The 26890-nt window shown below is 44.8% G+C and overlaps 1 protein-coding gene across 2 annotated transcripts; it reads left to right on the forward strand.

The window, feature by feature from the left end:
- The first annotated feature begins 487 nt into the window (after positions 1-487).
- On the forward strand, positions 488-26314 carry LOC128875291 (homeobox protein Hmx-like). 2 transcript variants are annotated; one of them, XM_054120750.1, is made up of 4 exons: positions 488-2251; positions 17136-17482; positions 23266-24226; positions 25869-26314. In XM_054120750.1, exons 1-3 carry the CDS (start codon positions 1668-1670, stop codon positions 24072-24074), a joined length of 1740 nt encoding a protein of 579 aa, XP_053976725.1. In that variant the 5' UTR covers positions 488-1667; the 3' UTR covers positions 24075-24226; positions 25869-26314. The 2 variants fall into 2 exon arrangements, with proteins under 2 accessions (XP_053976725.1, XP_053976726.1); XM_054120751.1 differs by having other exon boundaries at positions 23266-24002.
- Positions 26315-26890: the final 576 nt, after the last annotated feature.

The following is a 26890-nucleotide window of genomic DNA, read 5'->3' on the forward strand; positions in this document are numbered from 1 at the left end:
TGTGTTATCCCCTCCCCCCCCCCCGCCCCTTCCACTCTCCGCACACCCCCTCTCCGCGCCCCCGGACTCGGGGTACGGTAGGTAGCCTCGCTAAACCACCGCAACCACCCCCATTCCGCGATCCGCAGGATCGTCGAGGGCGAGTATCTTTCGAGTTAAGGACTCCGCGGCTCACGCGATTGGCCCGCACCTACGGCTACCCCCGTGCCGGATACACTCTGCCACGAGTCATCGATCGCGCCACCACCCTATGAGAAATCGCGAGATCCATCCCCCTCGGAGAGCCATTTGCTCCGCCCCGCCCGTCGCCCCTCCAACAACGACACCCCTTCTGGCAACTTCCAGCTTATAGCCGTCCCTCGCCTACCCCTCCAGCGCGCGCGGGGCCACCCTTCCGTCTCCGTCCCGTTTCGTGCCTCTCCCTTCCGCCGCTACCCTTCGGCCCGTTTCGTCCGTCCTTCGGTAGTCTATCTATCCGACGCGCAACTACCACCCCGTGACTCTCGAAGCGTGACTCCGTCGTTCCGTCCTTCTCCTCCGCGCAGTCTCGATCTTTACGCCGTCTCTTTCCCATCCGCGACGTACCCCCTTGCCCACACCACTCGGAGTTACCGCCGCCTGCCCCCTGTCTCCGTGCTCTCCGGCTGCGTGCGCGAATGTTCAAGCAAGGCCCTCGTTCGTGTGACCTGTGGTTTCTACGGCGTTTTCCTACCCTTAGTGCGAGCACAGCGACCCATCCGCAGTCCATCACTCGCCACGAAACGCGATCGCAGAGTGTTCGGTGCGCGCTCGTGGGTGAATCGTTTTCTCGCGTTGCTCCGCTACAACGTCGCGAGCTAACCGCCAGCGAGTGTGCCCGCCGTACCGCGCGTACCCGCGTCCAGCCGCAAAGCGGAAGACGCACGACGACATTCCCGGAGACTCGGTGGATCCGAATCGCGGACAGAAACGGCGAGATCCCCGGTGGAAGCGAGTGGACGAGTGATTAACGATCAACGGCCAGAGAAAGTGACTCGAGGAAGTGACTCGGTTGTTACTCTTCGCGGTTTTACACGCCACAGCAACGTTTTCGCGAACAGAGCACCGAGAGGGGAAGGAGAGCCGAGGAGAGGAGCGAAGCTACGGTGTCGGACCGGTGGGCGGCGATAGGAGGTGCTGACACGCACGCACACATGCACGTAGGTGGGAAGGGGTGGATAGATTGAAGGACGAGAGGGGTGGTCAGAGCGGATGAGTTCTGAGAAGGGTGGGCCCTCCAAAGTGTCTTGTCTCCTATCATCCTGTCGTCCAGGGTATCGCTTACGAATGTCGCGCGATCGAGCGATCCGTCTCCGATCCACGACGACGAGGGACTTCCGGCCGACGGAGGCGACGCGAGGTGCACATTAGATAGAACGGAGAACCAGCGCCGACACGGTTGGACTGATATGCGACGCGAAGGACTGGAACCGCTCCGCGTGTCGGACAGACTCTGCTGGGCCGTCGGAACGTCGACGGAGCCGGCGGCGAGCTTCTGACGGGAGGGTGACACGGGCGACGGGACGATCGTGCTAAGTGGAAGAGGTGACGAGTCGCGTGTGACCGGTGACGGGACGGTCGAGGGACTGGAGACGATCGTGCCGTGCACGGGGATTCCCGGACCTTGGCTCGCTGGACGCGCGTCGACGATGTCGGGCGAAACGGAGATCGAGGTGTCTGTGGTGTCCGAGGAGGACCTGGAGCTGGAGGGATCGAGAAGTAGCTCGACGCCAGCGGAGCTGCTCCTTCAAGAGAAGAACGGCAAGCCCGGATGCGGGTTGAACAATCATCATTCGTTCAGCTTCGACGTCGGCAAGCCGGCACTCAGGCCCCCGTGCAATCCTCAGTACACGTCCTTCAGCATCTCCAGCATCCTCGGCAGGCCTGAATCGCCGCCAGTCGACTCGACGTCCACCGTGTCCGGCGAGAGGCAGTCCTCGGACGTGGACAGAGCCTCACCGCTGCCGCAGACGCAAAACTCCCAGCGGATCGGTTCGACCTGCGACAGCCCTGGAAGAGGACTGTCCTCGCCGACGCCTCTGAGGTACTCGAGCCAAAGGGGCACCTCTACGGTGGGCCACGGGTTAGAGACTAGGAACAATACGGCCAGTATCGGTATCGGGTGTACTACCAGTGCTACCAGCCCAGCAACGACATTCTCGCCCCCGAACGACGCCGCTGCGAATCCGCTCCTGGGACACCAAGCGTCGGCGGACTTGGCTATGCTGTCGAGGTACGTTTGCTTTATGTTCGTCTGCTTCTTGTTATGCTAAGTGGTGAATCGTGTTCGTTGCACTGTTTTTCGCTGGTCGGGAAGATAGATTAGGTGTCTGGTCAGAGGACGATAATTTGGTCTAGGGGGCTGTTAGTTGACAGGTTTTTTGGGTAGTTCGGTTATCTCAACCGGATTCTTGATAGTGCTCGAGGCGGGCAATGTTTCATATCGTAGGCTGAGATTTAAAGAGCAGGATGCTACGTTTGAACTAAATACTGCGTCGATTTGTTCATTCAATCTCGTTTAGGAACTGTTGCTCCAAACTAGGCGTCGCACGAGTAGAACCCTTCGATTTAACCCTTCAGGAGCATACAAGGAGACATCCATAAACATTTGGAAATAGGACACGAAGAGATAAATTCTTCAAATGCCTCGGTGAAAGAAACTATAACAAATACCTGTATAAACAGATTTTCTGGTACCCAGATTACCAAACTAGGCACGTATAGCTTCTAAATGCCACCAGTTTAAAACTGAAATCATCCGTAAAATAAACAGACATACGCAACTTCGGAGTCACGCGTTAGCCTTCCGACGGTCCCGAAATTCACAGACGTGTACCCATCACATAATTTACTCTGTCAACACTAATATTTCACGTGGTAATAAACTGAATGATGCATGAAACAATTGTATATAATTCATGTATTGCGTAGAAGAACTCTACACAAAAATTTGAAAACGTTCATTTGATCGGTCGTGGTAGGTTTAATGTTAATGTAAACATCGTACGATCCTTCGCAGCGCCACAGTGCCTTGTTTCAGTTATGGTTTCTTTTATGAAAAATTGTTTTTCCTGCATGCCTCCGCTTGGATTAGGAAGAATAATTAAAGGTTCGCACGATGATCCAATTTAATGCAGTTGGAACGGAGTATTTATTGCTTGCAATAATTCATGGCATAGTTTAGCTTGGTGCAACTAACATGTCGCATTAACGCGTCAATACCACTGAACGGAGCTATCAATGTTTACTAATAAGGAATTAGCGGGCGCCATCAATGTTAAATCTGCACCGCAATGGGTGCCGGACGCGCAATTAATAATAACTATCCCGTCTGTTATCGCACTCCATCATGAGCAATCGACGGTCATCGATGACGATCCTGAAGCGTGGACCTGCACTTGAACTTCCAGACATTTCACGCGGGCGAACGTGTTTGCTCGAATGGTACGAGATCAAACTATGTTCAACCGTCTCTAACTTTATTACGAACGGTAGAAAGAAGATTGTGGACAAATGAGCCGTTCATTGCACAAATCGATTAACTCCATAAAAAAAGAACAGTCGAGAAATGCGATGAAATGGCTTCTGAAATAAATTATTTATTATTCGATGGCTACAAAAATTTTGTCGATTAATGGTGTTAATCTTTAATATTCAGGAAAGTTATCATGAATATAGAAAGTTATGACTACACCAAGGGCTCTGACACTTAAATTTAAGATTTTTTAAAAAGTGGAGTTAGGTCGATCGTAAATCGATTTGCGCAGCGAACGGTTCAAATATCCAATGCTCGTGAATGGGACTTGACTGACTCAAAGAACTACAGATCAATACAGATTCATCTTTCTTCGTTAAAAAGACTTTGTTTTCTGTCCTTGAAGTGGTGATTCTTAGACACTTGGGTTAATATCACCAAACACCTGAACTATCAACTAACTGAAACCCTTTAACTTCAATCTTATAAATCAACCATCCATCAAACGATGCCACATAAATTCCTCGTAGTTAGCTTAGAGACCATTCTTCTCTTCATTATTGAAGATCATACCTTTTCACGAATAACATTAACAACCACAGCCTACGGATCACGATTAACCGACTCAAACTTCTCTAGTAGCAATATTTTGACATCATACATTAAACTTCATCAAACAATACCTAAAGTCCTTTTCTTTACCCTAGAGGACCGTCTTCCCCGTTGGAAATGTTATTCTTGAACCCCTTCACCCTTTAAATCCGTTCATAACGTCAACACCCGTTCTCAACCAACTCAAACTCCTCGAGACTCAGCCTTCTTACAGCTCGCACCTTCCCCAAGTAATACCTCTTTACAGATTCGCGACCACTGACGTGAATTCAGCTCGCTACAAATTTTGTTTCTACTTATAAAAAAATTATGAAAATCTGTTCACTTTGTGCACTACATATTTACAACATCGATATTTCAAAACATCATTTGTCATTTTTATCTTCGCCCTAACGATACAAATTTGCGATATCCAGCTTCAGAATTGTATCGTTTTCATCAGTACCCGATATTAGAATTAGAAACGTAAAATATCTATAGGTCGCGATTCGTTCTGTTTATCCCAGAGAATCTCGCTGTCTGAACGACGTCCATCTTTCTACGACCAACGTCGTCAAACGAGATCCAAACCTTTGCTCGACAAGCTCGAACTCCCAAGAGCTCACCCCCAAGTCTCCGTCTCTCGACGCAAAATATCCTTTTCAAGCAACACACCTCTGCCTCCCCATGAGAAAGTCACCTTCCGTCGGATTGGCGGTCCAAAATTAGAAGAACACAGGCTGCCAAGCGGAGCCGCGCGTCGCGCGTGGACCGCAGATGAAATTTTCGTGGGCGTGAGTGCTCTCGGATCAAGATACACGACGAAGCAGAGACCAAGGGGGTTTGGGGGGTTTGTCGGGGGTTGATATAGTAGCAGGGAGCAGCGCGCGCGTGCGGTGAGGATTATATTATGTGGGAATGGACCGGAGGGGTCCGTAATGGGCCTATTAGGCTGTCTCATTTAATAACAACCGTAGCAACAACCACCCTCTTACATTACTTACGTTACTTAGGGCTCGGCTCTGTATCGAGTGTATCCGCGAGGAACACGAGCGCCGTGCCACGAGGGGCCGCGACGGGGAGGGGTTCGAGATGATTTTATCAGATTTACACCCCTCTTCCGATTGACGGCTATCACCGCTGCAACCGGCTGCTCGCTGCTGCCGGCTCGATGCCTCCGATTGCTTGTTTTCCACCCGTTTACCATTTGATTAAGTTCCACTCGCATGCACCATTACTCCGTCGCGCTCGACGAACAGGGAAAAGGTTTTCGTTGGGGTACCGCAGTGGCCCCGTCACGCGGGGGTGGCTCTCGTCGAGCGATCACGATTGCTGTCGCTTCGGATTCGCGATGACGATTCTGTCGTTCAACGTCGAGACGCGATCGCGCGTTGTCCGAGCGCGGGGAACACGGGACACTCCGTTCCACGGATTTGGTAGGATGCCAGAAGGGGCTGGAAAATAGGCATTTTAGGGGGAATTCGCGGTTTTTGTCGGCCATTGCGCTCGGAGATTAAACGACGTGAGGTATTGGAAACGTAGGTGGCACCGGGGGGACGGGACAATCCAAATTGCGAGCGTTTGCATTTTGAAAAATTGTATGTGCGCATGGAGACACCGAGGGACGGTGGGTGATACGTGTGCGTTGATGGAAACGACAATAGAAACGTTCGAGGTAGCTTTACTGTAACGGCTGCAAATATCAATAATAATAATAATATTGCTTTATTTACGGGCAATACGCCCTTGATATCGAATACAGTACGAAAAAAAAGAATAAAAATCAAAGAAATGAAGGCAAGCACGGCGTATCATTATGTACCATATTTGACTAGATTACGCACACGCAAAATTGCTGCAAATGAATGTTTTAATGCCGAAGTTGATTCATGAAAAATATTAACAGACATGTTAAGGTTGTTAGCCGTCGCACATTCTGAGGTACGGCATGGATCAGTATAGAAAATATTATTGTTTCTAAGTGGCTTTCTTGGAATACTAAATGTCAATCAATCTAGTATCTTAGGACGTTCAATTTTTCCGTTAATAATTTTTAAAACACAGAATGTTGTCATAGTTGTGACATGATATATCCATAGGTCTACCAATCATGTAAGAGACGTACCTTAAGAATTCGTATAAATAACATTTACACATTGGCAAGCGATGTACCGATTTCTTCTTCTTGCGTTCGAAGAATACTTGAAAATCTATGCAGAGGAAGCGAGAATCTCCGAATCTAAGAAGGTTGCGAGGTTCGGGACCTGTTTCGGGGAAGATCGAGTATCAAGGGGGAACCGCGGAAAGTAGAAAAGAATCAATTAGGCAGCGGGTGCATAATACATCAGCGGATGAAACACCAACGTAGTCAAAGTTAAGGAGCCTAAGGCTCCCGAGAGAAACGGGCACCTATCCCGCCCATTTCGGCGCGCCCCCTTACGTCTTCCGCGAGGAGGAAGCGAGCAACTTCTAGGTTCGATTTATTATTAAATTGGTGCATACGGCATCCAGCCAGGAGTCTTGGTCTTGCCAAGGTCGGCTAAGTACACGAAAAGCTTGCACCGCGAAATCTTCTCCGCCGTCTCGACGCTTAACGCCAACCCCTCCCCACTCTCACCCCTTCCGTTCCGCCCCTAAACTGATACGGTAATAGCATTTCCCAGGGAGAAGAGATTTCAGCGGAAAGGATTCCCGTGTAGAATATTATCCGAATTAGACGCTCTACGAATTTACCTCGAATCCGTTCGTTCTACGGCGGGACGACGGCCACGCTTCGCTCGCGGAAGCGCGTTAAGTTCAAGTCGCGATACCGTGGCTGTAAACTGCTTTGAGCGGAGAGAGGAGTACGGTTGAAATGCGCTGCGCGGAGTGGAAACCGTTAACGTTAATGTTCGGTAATTTGCTGCCACGTGGATTTAACGATGGCTAAATTCGGTGGTGCTTGGGGCGAGAGGAAATTGGAGAGGATCAAGTAGCCTAGTTTAGACGGATCACTTGGATAGCGACTGTTTAGTAGATCGTGCTCGCGATGTCTACGTATACCACTTTTGGGGCCCACGAGTCCATTTAGGTCGGCTCTCAAACAGTGCTGCCAAGAATCCTCGGTTTAACACATTCCCGATCACCGACGTGAATTCACGTTACTTCAAATTCTACTGGTTATGACAAAATTATTAAAATCTTTTTATTTTATACACTATATGTTTAGAAATGTAAATATATAGGTATCAGAAATGTAAAATATCTGCCGGTAACGAGTGTTTTAATATCATAGAACATTGCTTCTAACTCTAGTGTCTTATTAAAGCTACTTTCATTTTTACGAAATTCACGATTATTTATTCTTTTTATCACACTCGCATGTTCACCTTAACGCCAGTCAACTAAAACATAACATTTTTCTATAAGTCCGAGAGACATTTTCGAATTCTTCGATTTTCTGACACTTCAAACGCCAAAAGTATCATCGGGCTGCTTTTATACTCTCCCAAATAGGTTCTCTCGTAAAGAAAAAGATGCTTAACGAAAAGTTAACGAGTAGAACTTACCAGGAGCGATCCAATAAATTTCAATCTTCGATTATCGGCACAACCGGCGAAGCTTGCGGTCTCGAAGAAACTTTATAGGGCCAAATAATTCAACTGGTCGGAGTTGAATAATTGTCCGTCGTCTCGCCAGACTGGACGCTATCAGGTTTAAAAGGGAACACGACAAAGCCCGTATTAATATTGATAATATTCCGGAAGAGAGACGTGCGCGCGGGACTCCATGAATTAATCAGAATGCCACCTAGCTAACAGGAACGCGTATCCCGTTTATCTTCAACATTTTCCCACGATCCAATTTAATTATCACGTGTTTATTCCGGGAACTAAGAGCGCCGAATGTAATGTCATTTTATTACGAAAGTCGATGGTGAAAGTATCGATGGTGATACTGAAACACGAGATACGATAATCTAAGATCGTTTAAATTAAGTCATATTTAATTAAACGAATTTGAGTTAAGAATTGAACCGAAAGCGTGAGATAAAATTTTCCTCCGTGACTCATCGTCTTCAAAGAAACCGAGATTAGACAGGAAGAAAGTAGACAGTGCCCCACGCATGTTTTAAAATAGATTTTCTCAATATTGAAAGATCCTGCAAAGAAACTTTATTATATCGTGTTGTCTGGAAAGTTCACGTCGATTTTTGGTAGATGGTACAAGTTTGAATATATCGAAATGGTTGAAAACGAATAACATATATACATTTCTTAAAAAGTGGAAAGATTATGGAACAAAATGGTACCTACAGTCAGTCCCATAAGTATTAGAACCCTCTACATGTTCAAATTGTAATTGTAAATATATATATATATATATATATGTTGGATGTTTATTCATATACATATTTATAAAAGAGAATTGATTTAGAATTATGAAGGCTATCATTTAAATTAGACAAATTTCTTCAATAAATATAGTGTACGTATACTTATGGGACTGACTATGTAATTCGATAAATATATATCAAAATTCAAACGTGCCTTTGAATTTTTCTTAAAAATTGTCACGAACTTTCTGGACAACCCAACAAATTTTTGTTGCTCGTTTTCACAAAGAATCCCTTTCTTGCAATTAAAACCACGTTTATAGTTACATTCAACCTACCTCGAGTACATTTATTCTCATTACACCAAGCAATTTATCCCATTTCTTAAGAAACTTGTAAGTCATCTTACGCATTTATTATGTACACGCCGAGCAAATTACGTCGAAATAAATTTAGTCCTTTGCTTAGCGTAAACGCGTCGCTAACAAGAACGCGTCTCCCGTTTATCTTCAATATTTTCCCGCGTTCCAATCTAATTACCGCGTGTTTATCCTCGGGAAACGGGGTGCAACAAATGTAACGGCGTTCCATTAAAAAGAAAAAAAAAAAAAGAACTAGTCTCGCGGGCGGCATTGAAACGCGAGATACAGGATCGTAAGAATATTTTTCTTTTCACTTTTTGCTTCTTTTTGGCTCTCTGTCGCTCTTTCTCTGTTCGCGCCGAGTAAAAGTCGCGCGGGCCCCTTTGCAGCGGGGCAACAATATTCAGGCAACGTTACCGCAGGCGCATGACGTCTATGCGCAAAAGATCTGGTCGGGATAATCCGCGACAGAGTCGGCCTCGTTAATTACAGCGCTGATGAATGATTCGTTAATTAGCGTGGGATCGCGCTCCAAGTTTCAAAGGAAGGTACGATAAAGCCCACTGTGTATGATCGCCCGTTCGAGGGCGATATGGATGTTCAACGTCGGAAACAAATGTGGAATGAACGGTAGCTGGGAATAGACCACGAATAATAATCGCGTCGAAACACAGTTTCCCTCTCTCTCTCTCGATCCCTTTGATTCCCCCGATCCTCTTGCTCGTTCCGTATATCTCCTCGATTCGTCGTTTTCTCCACTGCTCTCGTTTACGCTGGTGACGCCTCCATTCTTTCTCCCAAATCAAAAACTTCACGGCTGGCGAAACCACCTTGAAAAGAACTTTTCGACGATTTTTAATGTGGACCATTTTACCGTCTTTAAAATCAACGTGTTCGTTAAGATTATAATAAGTTAGCTACAGTGATATTTTTCTTTTATATTACTTTTATCGAGTTTTACGTAACGCTGCATCGAGTGATCGAAAAACGATTTATATAGGGTAATTTTGCGTTAAAAACTGAAGAAGGAGTGCGGAATACGACTTTTCGATGCGAAGCTTCGTTCGCGAAGAAATCAAGCTTGAAGTGGATGGTATACGTGGGGTTGGTGCTGCAGCATGTGTGCCCCTCGCGCATGTTGAACACCGATTTTCTCAAAAACAATGCCTTGTATAAACAATTTGATCGTACACTTTCGATGAAGTTTTTCGCGAAGTACTCCGCTTATAATGGCCAATGTTCGAGGGGGTGTCTTAATTCAATTTGCAATTAAGTAGGTTCGAAAATCGCCAGCGACAGGAGCGTTTTGTAAGGGTTGAAAGCGTACAACGAACTCGACGACTTTTTAATAAGCGAAGAAATCCTCGCGACGTTTCCGTAATTAATTCCCCGTCGCTCGGCGGAGTTTAATCCGCGAGTGTATCCTGGTCGAGTTTATAAAGCCCGCAAGCGTCGCGCTAAAGCAATTAAGTTGTTTCCTTGAAATCCAGCGAAATGAAGTTGTCTTCTGTGTAGGCGCAAGCATAAATCCTCCACTTGGCCTGTAACAGGCAGCGAGCGGAACGAAGCCAAGTAGCGGATTTAGCCGAGTACTTTGAAAGCCAATAACTCATTGTTGGGTCATCGTAATGACACCTCGCGAGTCAGTACGTAACCGTGAACGTTGTTAGCCGAATCGATAAAAATACGATCTGCCCGTGTGCGTGTTAAAGCCAAAACGATACTCGCTATTTTGCTTTGTTCGACGAAACAATACCGGTCATACGCTATTTTTATCGATGATCAACTGTCTGGGAAATTTTAATTTTTAATTGGCATCGTTGGAATGATCGTTCGAACGGGAACGCATTCGAGTACGAATTTTAGTTGAATAAATTTTCGTTTGGATAGATCGACGAATAAACCGACGGGTGTGACAAATTCGTTTGTTATCGAGGACCTTCGAATAACGAATCGAATCTTATTCGAAACAAAATTTGCCCGACTCTGGTACGAACCTCCATTGTATACTACCTTTGGACTCTCCTCCCTCGGAAAATTGGGGATCACTCTCCGATGGAGAGTTCTAATCGAATTTGGAGCGCGCGAACCTAACCCAGGGCCGATTGCCCGCCATCGTGCGTAATCGACTTCTCCTTCTAGTCTGCGCTCGGGACCGAGCCCCCCGGTGTAACGGTACACGACAAAACGTATCGTGTTACGAGCACGATCGTTAACCACGGCATAAAGAGTTCATATTCGAGAATGGCACTTACTCACCGCGCGCAAGCAACCCAAGCGAAAGGTGGAATAATAATCAATACGGGAAAAGGGATAATATCCCCCCATTGAACGGGGTACAGTGGTATTAGGAGGTTAGGGGGAGGAGGCAGAGAGAAAGTTTAACGGACAAATTGCCCGAGGATGCCGTGGCAAGCGTCGAAGGAATCCGACTCCGTGCTTGACCAGCGAGAGTGAATCGATACACGGCCACGTCGTCGTCGACGTTGTCGTCGGTTAGATGTTCGATTCGACTGTAGTCGACCGTCGCGTTCCGCCAAAGCCGTCCGTATCCGATTATGCAGGGGAGTCCCTCCGCACTCGGTAATCAGCGAGTTTCCTCTCTCGTAGACACTATCGAGACTAACAAGCTGAGAAAATCGTGAATTGGGTATTGTACATTGCTCAGATGTTGGCGAGACACCTACGAATTGAAGTGGACAGAGGCAAGGAAATTGCACTGTCCGCTTTCGCCCCCTTTCATTCGAGAAGTCACACTGCTTAGTCGTAGTCGACGCTACATTGTCGGTTAAATACGAAATGTACCTTATGCATCTCGAACTCTTTAATTTTTCTTGCATGTGAGTCGTTCACTGCGCAAATTGATCGACTCCACTTTTAAAAATATCTTAAATACTACGGATGTTGAAAGAAATGCGGGCACACTGCAATCAACTGCCTCAAACTCGAGGGACTTCAATACTTGAGGCCACCAAGCTGGCTACAGCGAGGAATGGGACTTCAATTTTAATAGATGAGGATTGTTAGCGATTTCGTGGAACTGTATCAACGACCTGTTGTTTCAAACTGTCTCAAACTTGTCAGAGCTTAAGAGCACCGGTATTCAGAGCAACTATAACGAAGAATATCACCTTGTTCCAAGAGAAATTGGATTATTATACATTTCATAGAATAGTTTCAATGATCTGTTCCTTCAGACAAGTTCAAACCGAGTTAAACCCTGCATATTTCGATGTTCGACTATCCTCAACTCACTCAAACTTCCTAAAACACCGTATTCTTCATCGGGAGAACCTCTAACTCCATTGTTGAAGATATCCTTCTTAAACCCCTCTGCAAACAGCGTCAACAACCTAACTACCATGGCTCACAAGTCACTGAAATCTCTCGAAGCACATTTTTCTGCGTCACGAGCCAAACATTCGCCGAATAGTGCCATCTAAACTTCTTTTCCTGAGCGAGCGAGTGAAAAAAAGCGAAAGTATCGGTGGCAGCCGAGATCGATGGAAGTCGAGAGTAGGTCCTCTCGAGGTGGAATCGATCGAGCGAGGAAGAGGCCAGAGCGAGAAGATTGCGCCCGCGGAAAAGGGGAGAAGAAAGCAATGGCCTCTCTCCCCGCGGCCATTCAGTCCGCTGGCTACCTAAGAAGACGTAAGCCGCGCAAGAATTAGGCAGAAAAAGGTGGAGCACGCTCCTCGAACGACCGTAGTGTTTGGGTGTTTATACCTGCTCCTTAGAAAAGACCTCTCCCTCCCCCCTACAGCTGAATGCTTACAAACAGGCGGTTGTCAGATTTCTTTTATCTTTCCTGGGGCATCTGTGTGGCTGATGCCTTCGGGGCGCTACTCCTCTTTTGCGTTTCCTCTTTCTTGTTCTGGCGACGAGGCCTCTTCTTGCGCGACCACCCTCCGACAGCGCGCGATTATCGATGCTGGAGATGGGAAACGTTCTTATCTACGCATTAATGGTATCTTATATAAATTCCTTTTCTGTTATGCTTCTAGTTCTCGAAACGTTGTGCCAGCCAGTTTCCAAATTGACCCTTTAAGCGCCAGAGGAAACTTTCATACATATCCGAGAAACGCCAGAGAATTTTAAGCAAAGATGCATGATTGTGAACAGAAATGGTATATCTCGGTATAAATAGGCAGACTAAAGAAGACACCGACTTCTCAGTCGTTATATGCGTTCACACCCATTACGGTATTTGAAGTAAAATTGAAGTGCACAGATAAATCTACGTGCATTAGATAACGAGGTTATTTTCGTAAAGCAAAATTGATTTTTTAACGAGTTCTAACACTTACTGCTTCGAGCAGCGATATATCGCTCTCTGGCAGGCAAAGGATTACACTCGCAATTTCTTTTTCAATTTTAAGCGAAATTACAGGAAGGAAAGAAAAATCCTTTCTTACGGTTTAATTCAGCTGGTTGGAATATAAAATAATGCGAGGAGTAATTTAAAGTAACAGCGACACGCATTAGGAGAACGATTGATAGTTTTCAGAGGATCGAGAGGAGCTTTTAGACGTTCTGTTGGGAAGGTTGTTTGTAAGGGATGAAGATCTTCTTAGCGATATCCCTTTCTGCGCGGACAGCTCGGGTTTGTTTTCCGATCTTCTTTCGTTTGTAGACTGATTACGGATTTTCAGGTCTTCGATGTCCCGGTGCAGTGGTTCTCTATTTTCTGTGGCTACCGTTCAGTTACGCCGAGCATCTAACTCCTTCATCCCCTTAATTTTGATGAAGCTTTGTGCGATACATCTCGGGAAACACGCGAACGATGATGTTTAATAATTTTCTGTTTTCTTATTCCAATCAGGACATTGAACCAGGCTTGTCTTTTCCGATAGGGTGTCTCTCAGTTCAATCACGTCCCCTCCTGTCATCGATTAAACGAACCTTGTCGAGCATCGATAATCAATGGACTTAGGGGGAGTTTCTTGAGTCAAAGTGGTCCGAATCCGTGTCACGAGAAATTTGGGAAGCCTGTGATTTAGGGAAATTACCAGAAGACCACAGTCATTCTTAACCCTTTCCACTGGAGAGGTAGAAGACGAGCGAGGACGAGAGCAAATCAACCAGCAATAATGTTTGTTTAGATTTCATTTCTTTGTGACTCGAAGTGTCAATAAAATGATTGTCAGTGTGGCAAAGGTGATTCTCAAATCTCAAATTAGAGATCTCATTTTCGAAGTCGATCTAAGCTTAGCATTCGTGGCGATAGAATGCTAAGAAAGTATCTCGAGTTTCTGATAGATACCAGAAAAAAATATGCAGAGTTAAAATTCCCGACAGTCACAACATGTCCAATCAAAATCGAAGCTCACCAATCAAAACCCAAACCAAAGTCCCCAAAGTACAAGCTCCCTCCCACTGCCTCCTCTACCTCCCTAGATCTCCACCCAAATCCTACACCTTCCAACGCCTAACGGCCGCGCCGGTCAATTAAAAATTCCAACAACGTCCGAGGTTGGCCAATCGATACCAGATTGGTGTCTCCGAACACAGCTCGCAGCGATTAAGGCATCCCAGCGGTAATCGATGTGCCAGCTCGGTCGGCTCGACCGACAAGCCCCCGCGAGGAATCGTCGACGATCGTTGCCGAGCATGTGCAATAGGAAAGTGCGTTGAGCAGGCGATCGGATCGCTCGACGCGGAGCATGACTGCGAAGGGAAGCGTAGCCAGGAACACGGGGGAGTTAGTATGGCTTCCGAAGCCTCAGCTTCTGACTACCACCTTTCGGTATCGCCCTGTGCGGAAACTCGGCTACCTACCTACCTACATTTCACCCGGACTAAATCGTCGCCGCAAATCGGCGCTCGCGTTAAGTTGCTCCGTCGCGACGCGGCGTCAAGCGGTCGCAGCTGCACTTACCGCGCTGATCAGGAGTAACGATCGTTACACGGCCGTTGAGCAGCTGTAACGGGCGACCCGTTAAAATGGCCGCTATAATTGAGAGTTCTGGCGCGAGGACGCGACGCTGGGGTCTCCAGGGGGCGGATACGGGACGACGAGACCACTGCGGATACTGCGCGAGGTCTGGCAGCGAGGGCGAAGAGGACCGTTTGCGTCCGTGGTGTGATCGAGAGTCATTTAGGGCTGGGGCGAACGGAGGAGTGTTTATGGTTGCGCCTGTAATCGGGAAGTCTGAGAGCGTGTACACGCCGGGAGGCTCTGTTTGGCGAACTGTGATGGAGAGGAGTGGCACGAGCTGTGGAGGGGTGAGTTTTAGGGGTTGTGTGATGCGATTGGGGAATCTAGATGGAAGTCTGTGTTTTGTGGAGGGCTTGATTTCTGATTTTATTTTAGTTGGGTGGAGTAGAGTGGGATGTACACTTGTTTAGGCATTCTAAATCGTTAGCTCTAAACACAGTCGCAAACTCTAGATGATTATTGCGAAAGATTCTAGTCATAGATGTTGATTTTGATAGTTTGATCGACTCTATTTGTAGGAAAGTGACACTAGGGCACACTTGTCTGAAAATTCTGATTCGAGGTACCTTGCTCTAAACACTCTCACGAGCTCTAACTGCTATAACATCAGATCTTCAACTGTATGAATCTAATGTTGACAGAAAAATATCGAAATATATTTGCTTGAGAATTTCGACTACAAAGATTCCTTGCTCTAAACACTAACACAAGCTCTAACTGTTATAACAAGGATATCCAACTGTATGAATTTAATATTGACAGAAAAATATCGAGATACATTTGCTTGAGAATTTTAACTACAAAGATACCTTGCATTACACGCTATCACAACCTCCATCTGCTAGAGCTGCATCCAAGGGCTACAATCACAAACATGCATTCTCACACTTACTATCCACACCAGCGTATCATCAAACTTCTCTTATCTGAGAATTATTACAGAAATTTGCTAATTGTACGTCTCTTATAAGGTCTCCACGCCCACGTCAAACAACTCTATCTGCACACTCCAATTCGCAGCCACTCGAACTCACGAATCCATTTCTGAATACACTTGTCGAAGCACTCCAAACCCTCCAAACACCAAGCCATCGATTACAACTCTAACAACCCCCTAACCAGAGGCTTCGCTAGGAATTCTCCACACCGTTTACAAGAGAGCGTCTCGCTGAGCGTTTCCGTTCACCCAATGCGCGTGTCGCACGCTCGCAGGTACGACTCGAGGAGAGTTTCACGCGGTGCAGGTACGATTCGAGGAGCAGAGTCTGCAGCCATAAGCGGATTTTCGCTCTTAATAATGAGGCTAAACGAGCGGGGCTCGGGTGTCATTGTTGCGACGCAAGCGTCGCTCTTAATAGGCATAACTCTCGAAATTCCTTTTGAGCTCGAGGGCCAAGTAGCCCGGGGGTATATTAATGGCTTCCTGGTGGAGAGCGACGAAGGGCAGGAGGGGGGCCGAAGAGTGCAGGCACGCCTGTGTAACGTTCGCGAAACGATCTCTGGAGAAAGAGACGGAGAATGGGCGAATTCACTTCTGCGCGGCTGTGGACTGGATAAAATGGGTTTGGGGAAACATTCGCCTGGTTTTTCGAGGGATAGAAGACAGGTTCGGGTGAATCGAGCCCGACGCCTCGGACATGGCCACCGTTCGAGTTGTAAACTCGATGGGCTTGCCTCGCATTGAAAACGTTCCGCCGCTGGTAAAAAAAACGTGGCCACTGTTTTAATCCAAGTTTTTTAACGGTGTTTTATTTAGAGCGAGGCTTTAAACGGCTCCCAGCCAAACATTTTCGCTAACGGTTTCACTTTTACGACTCCCGCGCTACGAACGGCCCAGAAACCTCGCGAAAAATACGACCGGAGCGCCGTTTCGTAGATCTGTAAAACCATGCGAGGCGATCGAACTTGGAGCTTTAGCTCTGCTCGAATCAGCTGTTTCCTCCTGCACTTTCGGCGACGTTGTTTCTTGATTAATTTATTGGAATTGTAAATTCATTTTTTTTTTGTTTTAAATAAATCTATCAAATAGTGGACGTTTCGCGTAAATATTACAAACTACACTAAATCCATATCAATCGGTGGATGTTTCCGGGTAGACACTACAGGCAGATGTCAGTATAATAATCACATAAATAACAGAAATTAGAGCTTAAAAGGAAATAACACTTCCGGCTTCATTATTCAAATAACTCTCGTACCATTTTCAAACTTGGCAATACAAAGAACCAATACATCACCTGTCGATCATGTCTTCAACCCTCTGCTCCATATTTTCCCATTACTACAATATTATACAGTGTCTATGCTCCAAGAATTTCACCATTTCCCTTCTTTCCTCAGAAAGTGCCAAATTCGAAAAGCCTGTGTTTAATTCTTAAAGTTGCATCGACCTGCGTCAATAAACACACGAAACTGACAGAGCACGTATTCTTTCAGATTGGGCCTGATGTCGTCACTGATAGCAGGACGCTACCCAGTGGGAATAGGCGTGGGTGGGGTGTTTTTCCCGTCGACGCTGCAGCACCTTCACCAGCAACAACAGCATCAGCATCACTCGCGGCTGGCGGCCGCGTCGTCGGCGCTGAGCAACGCCGTGCAGGTCACCGGCCAATCGGACATCGTCGACGCCGACGGCATCCGCGGCGTCCTCCCCAGCGGCGCCGGTTGGCCGTTTCCATGGAGGCCGACACATGGCCTGCAGACGCTCGAGCATCCGTCGCCGAGCGACGTGGTGGGCTCGCTGAGCCGCGTCAGTCCTGCTTCCGCTTCCTTCCCGCAAAGGGGTGAGTCGCAGGGATGGAACCAATCGAATTGAATTCCCGTTAAGGTAGAGCCGCGGTTCGAAACCATCGAGTTATTGTTTGGGAGGGTTATATGTATGCAATGGCTAGGAATTTTCTGACGATTTTAGAGGCTAATTTATTGAAAAATTACGAAATTTTGGGAAATGGAAGCTGAAACAGTTTAGCTCTGGCAAGAACTTTTAATTTGGCTCTAACAAGGTATAGGAATCAGTTGAGGATCTAAGTGTTAATACACATTTAAAATTACAGTAGGATTGGCTGTGGGATTATAGTTGAGGGTTAGGTCTGGTACTACCTCTAATCACTGTCAATTCTTTTCTCAGCTGAGATTTGGAGTAAATCTCTAGTTGTTTTTCGCATGCATGGTTAAACAGCTGAGAAAATGTATACGAGTATCTATTAGGGAGACCGAAAGGTATTCAAAATTTTATCAACATTTATTTATTAAAGAAATCTTAAACACTAATCAATAAACTAATTTCCATCATTTTCTGACACTTTTTGCCTGCGTAAAGGCAGTTGCTCGATTTCCCTTTTAATAAAGTCTTTCGATTTTTCATTGAAAAATTTGTCCAAGTCGAAGACATTTTGATTACTTTTCGATCCCTCTAATATGTACTTCAGGATTTCTGATACCAGACCAACTACCTCGAGAGAAGTCAACAGTGACAATTCCTGTGGTGGTGAACAATCATTTTAATTGTGAATTAACAGAAGAGCGGTAGTTAGGGACTCGTGCTCAAGTCCTCTACCAACTCTATTTATCTATGAGAAGGGACTCTAATCGAGACCAATTATTCTCAACACTAGTGTTTATTAACACCAATTCCTAGCATTAGAGTGTATTTATTTGCAAGGACAAAAAAGATTAAACCTGCCTACTCACGACAAAAGAAAAAGGGACCTTATGCAATAAATACATACTTCCTCGTTCGTTTTACCTCATAGCTTTGTTTCTCACCGAGTGATCAACCTCAATTTGTTACTTCGCTTTAAATTGTAGAATATTCTCCTTCCCCTTAAATTTGAAAGGTTTACTGCGATCACGAATGATCCATCAAAACGTCTCTGAATCCCACCACTGATCCAGGCTCCTGGTTTTCGAATTTTGTTTTCAATCGCGATTCTATTGTTGTGGCATTCCCGGGTTACTCGATGGTTTATTTACATTGGATTGGGTTTTTATCAACCCTCCGGGGTGCCGATACACAGTTTACACCGTGTTTCATGGTATATGGAATTGTCGAGATCTCTGGATCGACGAAGATAACAACATATTCGATCTATCGGACGTTTTAGCGTTTGAGAATAGACTTCTGATATATTACTCGAAGAGAACTTGAAGTTAAATTGTCTGAAACATCGGCATTATAATTTATCATTCAAAATATCCATTTTCTGTTTATTTTGTGTCCAACTTAACGATTTCTGTTCACAACTCGAGTACAATTCTCTACAATCTTGACGCAGACGAAAAATAGGCCTCAAATCGTAATTAAAATTAAGTAATTCACAAGTTTCATTTCATTTCAAGCTCAAATTAGCCAATTCACTGCCAGGCAAATTTAAAGCGTTTTCCCTTGGGCGTCAAGATTTAATACAAACTATTAAATTCGTTGTTTTGAAAAGAAAATTTACGATCTTCTCTTGCAATATCGTGGCTCAAAAGGCTATAAACTTATCCCTCGAGTAATTGCAATCAATTTGAACTACGAGACATCTCGTGGTTGGCAGTGAACGGGTTAAAGAAGAATTCATCTTCGCTCTCTTTTTGTGCCAATGCCTCGATTGGATTCTACGTTGTCCTCGGTTCGTACGAATGCACGCGAACATTCCGCGTATTCCAGTGCCATGATTATGCGTGTAATCACGTCTCATTGTAGGATCACATATTTAAGCTAGTCGAGCATAATAGATCCATAAACATTCCCGTGGAGAGCGGCGGGTTACCGAAAATCGCGCGGTTGAATACAATATTCTATATACATACTAGATAGACGAGGCTGGGTGCTGGTGTACCTATCGACGAGCAATGAATCCAAACACCAAACGATTAACGTGATTGGTTCGTTGTTATAATTACTTTGATTAACTATGCGCAAACAAATACCGGATCGAATATCATTTCTTCTTCGAATTACGGTAGCAGCTACTTAAAGAAATTAAAATGTTAAAAATAATAATGAATATAGTAATGTTATGGACTGTATGAGTTAAGATATACATAAGAAAGTACTAATAATAATAAAAAGAAGAAGAAATAAGATATTGAAATTAGGCTGTTGTTGTTTCAAATTGCTACAAAATTCCTTTAATATAAGGCCTTCTATTCAGAGCAATTCGAAGATGCAAGCTTGAGTCGAGACAGACTGAATTGGCCACTCAAGGTCGCACACAAAGCTTCCCCCACTCTAACACTTGACTATCTCCCACTCTGTGATCAACCTTGCAGACATTCTGTCACTCAAAAGATATATTTATCTTCAATTTACAGTTACAAACATCGATTCTTTTATTTAGATACATGTATGTACATTCTTTTATTTAGTATACATGCTACAGGAATTATATTCTCTTACAGACTACCATTTTTCTTTTTCAATTTGCAGAAATATTTCTCAAAACATGTACTTGTAATATAAATATACAACATTTAAATCACGCCTTCCCTATCATCAGGAAATATTCCCAAATATTTTCATCAGCCATCAAGGTGTTCTTCATCCCTAATCAAAGAGGGCAAACGCGGTCTTCTACCCCTCCGAAAATATTTCCTCGTAAACGAAAAAGCTTCCAAAGGTAAACTACCGATTGAAAGAGACAAAACAACGACTTAGGTGGAAGTCGTGAAAGCGATCCGGCCTGTTTGATTTTGCGGCGTGTCGGGGCAAACCAAACGGGGGATGTTTTCGGATGAGATTGAGGGAGGTGGCGATGATGGAACGTCGCAAGACGAGGATCGTAAAAGAGCAGAGAACGGAACGGAGAGAAAAAGGCAAGGCGAGGGTCTGTACACGTTATACGTAAGTGTATAAACGCGAGCGTGGACGGCGAGCAGTATGGCTTCCACGGCTTCCACCACGACAAACGAACGTCGATCGCCTTACCCACCGATCGTTTTACTCTTGCCACTTCACCAAAATACTTGGCTGACTGCTAGTTGACTGCTACACGAGAAGACGATGGCCGAATATTAGATAGACGGAGCTAGACCTCACCCTGGGAGGAATTCTGATTTAGTGAGCTAAATTTTAAGAAAATTAAGTAACCTATTTTTAATGAGGTTGGCTCACCGTTGGTCAGAATTTTTGGTATAATGGAATAATTGGTGGATAAATGTTGCGAACGATCAATTTTTTGTTTATTTTGTAGACAGGGTAAATCGAACTCGATGGATCTGGGAAAAGTTGTCATCTTTCAAAGCAATCTGAAACTGTGTTTGTCAGATTATATAGAATATGTAGTAGTCGCACGCTGGGAGTTTGCACCTGAGTCCAATCGGTCGATTTTTATTTTATACGAACTTATCCAGAAAAGGATCAGTTGAAACGCCAAATCCTCATTTTACCAAGTCATTCGAATTATTCATATTAAAATGAATAAGAATAGATGCTTCTAACCCTCAAATTACTTAAATACCGAAAACTGTAATTATAAACCATAAAATTGTAACTTGCAATGTCGTTTATATAGCGAAGCAATTACGTCAAAGTGGATAAATAGAATATTAATTAGGAGACTATCAATCGACTACATGTTAAATGCAACGCCGCCGGAGATGAATAGCCCTGTGATTAATCGAATCCGCGCCGCTGGAGCGAGTTTATTCATCGACAATATCGAGAGAGGGATCTCGTCGTCGATCCTATCCGCGACCACGAGGAACGCTTTAAAGGACCGGTTAATTAACGCATTTGGCGCGGCAAACGATCTGCAACAATCACGAACACCAAATAAATAGCGCGATTTGCGAAATCATGGCTCTGTTGGCTCACCACTTGCCTCTGCTGTAATATCGTTTAAATTCGTTCGGTCGATGCAATTGTTGTATTAGCAATTGTTACTGCATATTTCATGAAAAAACTATCGATACCATAGCCGTCCCCGCGATAAATGTTCTTCGATTAATATTTTGTAAGAGTTTTAAAACGATTCATTGAATAGTTTCTTTTCAATAAATTCTGGAAGATGCACTTTATTCTGAAGTTCGAGCATTATGCGTCTAGAAGAAGTTACGTTGGCCTTATTTCATCGGTGCCTGACGCAACGCAAATACGATTAAGTAGTTTCCATTTCCTGAAGGTCAATATTTGCTTAGGTTGCAGATTATTAGTGTAGCAATACATCTGTTAGGGTAGCCTGTAAACTCGAGGATTATGCTCAACCTTCATGCTCAAGAAACCATTACAGTCTCTACGTCCTGAGATATTTACAGAATCGTTATTCAATCTTAGCAGTTTAGAAATATCTTAGTGCACCAAATGCGGTGAATCTTCGATAAGTGTCGCAGGGCAAGACAGTATCATGATTCATTAATAGCTCGATATGGTCAGTGAAGAGGTTCCCAAAGCACCAGTTTTGTAAGTAGCAGGGGTAACCACGCGATAGTTACCGAACACAGGCTTGCGACACTTATCGAACAACTCTCTATATCTCAGAAACTATTACTTCTACGATAAACATGCTTCAATACTTTTACTCTCAGAATTCCTCTCAGAATTCCTTCATCGAATTCTTCCATAAAGAATTAGTCATCCCACTTAAAACAACAAAATTAACCCCCAAACCTCCTCTACGCCACCACTCACCAAGAAACTATTGCCAACATATTATTAACCCCTCTAGGTTGAACAACTTTCGTTACCAATAATTGCCAAACTACATCGAAACAGATTATTAGTTAAAATCCAAGTTCGGTAGGGCAAATATAAACGACCTTATTGTTCTCCGTGCGATTGGGCGTGTTTTCCGCGAGTAAAATATCGAAACAACTCGCCTGTGCGCCGTTCACGTGAAACGTAGAAAGCACTTAAGCTTTTATCGTTCGAAATACACGAGAACCGATACGAAGTCGCTCGAGAGGACGATAATGCGTTCGTTTTTAGTAGCTGCGGTGGCGGAAGACTGCTCATCGATATCGATTAACGCTTCAATTTGTCGGCACGCGCGCGCGTACGCGATAATGGAAACATACGCTTCGAATCCAGCCGATGATCGGTAGTTTATTGTCATTGTGGCAAATGCAGAGAGCCAAATGGATAGTATTGCTGCCGGGCGTGATATAAATTTCTACGGTCCCGGCCATTAAGCTGCGCTTGCTTTACGCGAAAATTGGTTCATTCGCGTCACTGTTTCCACATCAAGATCGTTATTCAAGGTCACACTGGTGCCCATTGGCGAACACTTAAATTAGAAGTGGGAAGACGATACCTTCTGAAATATTACACCTGTCTTTTGGAAACAAAATTATTTTCGGTGACCCTGGGTAACCTCGAACTGTACTTGTCTGCGCATGTCTTAGAAGTCTCTGGTGGAAGATAAACGAAGATATGTAATTGAATTAAAAGAAAAAGATTGATTGATCTTGAAGTGTTCTCAGCCATTAGGTAACCTTGAACTATAACTCGTCGTATTTGTCTTCAAAGTCGCTGTGATAGTAAGAGCATAAATTTTCATTATCCCTCTCATCCCCCCAAAAACGACCGATCGCTACGAATCAGTCTCGCTAAAATTCTCAACGACTCGATTATTGTTCTGCGCAGACGACCTGGACGACGAGAACGGGGAGGACCGTCTGCACCGGACACGGAGTCCGTCATCCGGCGACGAGGGCCACGACGACCTCGGGGAGCAGGACGACTGCCAGGACGCCGACGGGGAGGGTGAATCAACGAACTCGACGGGCCTGCACGGCGGCGGTGGCACGGGGAACGGCGGCAACGGTGGCGGGAATCCGAACAGCGTCCAGGTCGGGGTGGACGGACGCGACTCGAGCAGCATGAAACGCAAGAAGAAGACGCGCACGGTGTTCTCCAGGTCGCAGGTGTTCCAGCTGGAGAGCACGTTCGACATGAAACGCTACCTGTCGTCGTCGGAGCGCGCCGGTCTGGCGGCGTCGTTGCGGTTGACGGAAACCCAAGTGAAGATCTGGTTCCAGAATCGTCGTAACAAGTGGAAGAGGCAGCTGGCCGCCGAGCTGGAGGCGGCAAACATGGCGCACGCCGCGCAGAGACTGGTCAGGGTGCCGATATTGTATCACGAGGCGTCAGCCGGCACCGGGGCGTCAGGCGGTGTCTCGGTGTCGGTGGCCGCACCGCCGACGGCCGCTGCGCCAGCGTCGGTCGCGACGTCGGCGCTCTCCCACTCGGTCGGCGTCGGCGTCGGCGTCGGCACCTCCTGCCCCCCTACCACCGCGCAGCCGATCTTCTACTCCCATCACCATCAGCACCACCATCATCATCCGGGTCACGTGCAGGCGCACACACTCCTGCCCCACCAGGTACACCCACAACCGCCGCCACCCCCGCCACCGCCGCCTAACGGACAACCACCCCAATCCTCCTCGCAATAACACCGTCCGGCTCACGAGACCGTCGGCCCGCCGCAACCAACCGTCGCTGACAGCACGATGTCTCTCTCGCGAATCGCCACGATCGCGTTGTCAGGTTGAAACACTGGCGTTTGACGTTCTTGGACCGTCGGGGATGCTCACTGGACGATTGGGTTGGTTCGATCGGGTTGCCTTTTTTCGGTTGCTTTGGGGTAGACATTTTTCGAAACCTTACTCGATGGAGAATCGCGGGGATGTTTAGTAGCAGTTTTCTAGGGATTTTTGTTAAGTTCGATGTGTATCCTCCATCTTGACCTTTGTTCATCTTTGGTTGCGAACAATTTGGTAGATAACGCTTTAGAGTTTCACCGAAGCTAATAATAATGGTTGCATGATTTTATTTTCGTAAAGAGAATTTAAAAAAATGATACTTGCCGCCATATAATGTGCTCGTTGAAGGTCATTTAGAGACAAGCAGGAGATGTTAACGTTTCACTTTTAAATTCGAATGTGATTGAAACAGAACAGTGCGTTGATTTTGTATATAAAATTTATCGTTTCAAACGTGAGTCAAACAAGTTCATCAAGAATTATATTGTAATTAAAATAAATGAAAGTCGAAGGTTCATTGTATCTATGGAAATCTAAGGGTAGCTATGTTGCACAAAAAGTGATACCGTGTGACGTCATTCGTACTTGTGGAAATGGCCTTCAGCGACCAGCTTTTTTAACTTCGAGTAGAGTGTATCATACTTCAATAGATTACAACCGTAAGTAGATGAAAGAAGTAATTAAAACTAGAGTTCTTCAAATTCTCAAGGCTTTTAAAAAATAGCAATCCTACAGAATTTTCAAGAATCTCAAAGATTTTATACAGAATTTACAAAATTAAGAAAGATCAGAAGTAAACAATTTCTTCTTCGATTACTATTTATATAAAATGAGGAAACTCGTTGAGGAAAACGAATTAAAATCAATTTTGATTCGAAAGAACTCTACGAGTAAAGGTATCAAAAATTCGTCCAACCCCAGGCCCATCTGCCGATCCGATTCTCCAGGTTCGTCGCGTCAAATCTTTCAATTTCACGTTTGAAAATTCCGTGTTTTTCACATCGTGGTTTCACCGACGTGGCCAAATTAATACGATCGACAATCAAATTTAAAGAAACTTTGACCCCAATTGCAGGAACTCATCTTGAATAGCCTATAGTGAATTACCAACATTCAGAAACTGTTTTTCTGTTCTTGATTCTTGAAACAAAGAGACTACTAATTTTATTTACAATTGTTTCTAGAATCAAGAACAAGAAATCAACTCGTGAATTTTACAACTGTTTTTACTAGGAAAACACTGCAAAACGATTCATGCTCAAAAGCTGCTCAACGCGAGTAATTTTTGTTTATTAGCGAGCATTTTATTCAACGCCATCCAATATATTAATACGATTGTTACAATGTACATTGATGAAATAATCGAACAGTCAATGAAAAAAGTCCTAATTTTTCTATAATATCGCATTAATTTGGCCACGTTCGCGGAACGTGGCAGAGAGACGTGCGTTCTCCAGCGAGGTTTGGGCCTTGCCGCGATCCCACGCGACCGTCGACTTCCGGCAAGTCGAAGGAAACGTTGTAATATAAGTATTGTATCTAGTCTATCACTCGTCGATAAGAAACCGCTCGTGGAACGATTCCGAAGAATATTTTGTCGAAGAGCCGCGGGACAAGCACGGCACTGTCCTAAATTCTCTCTCTAAAAAAAAAAAAACACCTCCTCTATTTATTTTCTATTTTCTGTGTTTTTTGTTTTTTTAGATTCGTGCGTGAAGATTATTTCTACGATCGAAGTGGACGTGTCACTTGTAAATCGGGGACGTTGCAAAAGCGAAAAACGAAAACGAAAACGAGAAAGAGAACGAAACACAAAAAGTTTTCCAACCATTGTGAAATTGTAACGATAACCGTGAACAGCTATGAGATTGTAAATTATAATTGTTAGGTACAGCGTGTAAGACACAGGCAGGGTTCCTACGACATGTTCTACCTGTTGTGATAAGTATCTAAACGATTAATTTTATTAAACGGACGGTAGAAGTCACGAAATACCGGCTCCATTGCATTGTATATCTTCACCTTATCTATAGACGTCAATTAAAGACACACGCCTGTCGCGCCGTGTTTTGTACGGACAGTTTGTGATCCGAGATCTCGAATTATTGTACAGCCGATCGTTTCGTAATCGCTAATAATGATCGTTGAACCATACACCAGTGGACGTCGCTCAACATCCCTTCTGCTCTCACGTTTCTTTCCGTCCCTTTCAGCAGTCCGAGGCTACTCATCCTGGCCGGACCGTGTCGTCGTTGTTTCAACTCTAATACATCATGGTTTACACGTGGAACTTTATTTATTTAATCGTTTATTATAGGGAAACCCTATGATACAAATATGCGAGGAAGTATATTCACGTACCGTGTTGCCGTCACTTCAACTATAATATACCACAGTTTTGGTATGGGATAAATTTCATTTATTTATTTAGTTCTTTATTATATAAATGTATGCCCTAATGAATATTTCAGCGATCAGAATACAGAAAGGTTGCTTGAAATGGACCACTTATTGAAATTTTTAAATATCGTGATCTTCCCTTTTTAAAATTCAATAAGTTTATACGTATTTCACAACCTCAGAGAAAAATTTAAGTAAGGCATTTTAACGTTAATTTGATTACTGTGGTATACTATTATATTCAAGGACTTACATCCAATCACGTTTATATTCCTATGCACAGTGTTAACTACGTTCAAAACATTTCATTGAATTCAACACAGTGG

This window comes from Hylaeus volcanicus, chromosome 4 (assembly GCF_026283585.1).
Source record: "Hylaeus volcanicus isolate JK05 chromosome 4, UHH_iyHylVolc1.0_haploid, whole genome shotgun sequence".
Lineage (NCBI taxonomy): Eukaryota > Metazoa > Arthropoda > Insecta > Hymenoptera > Colletidae > Hylaeus > Hylaeus volcanicus.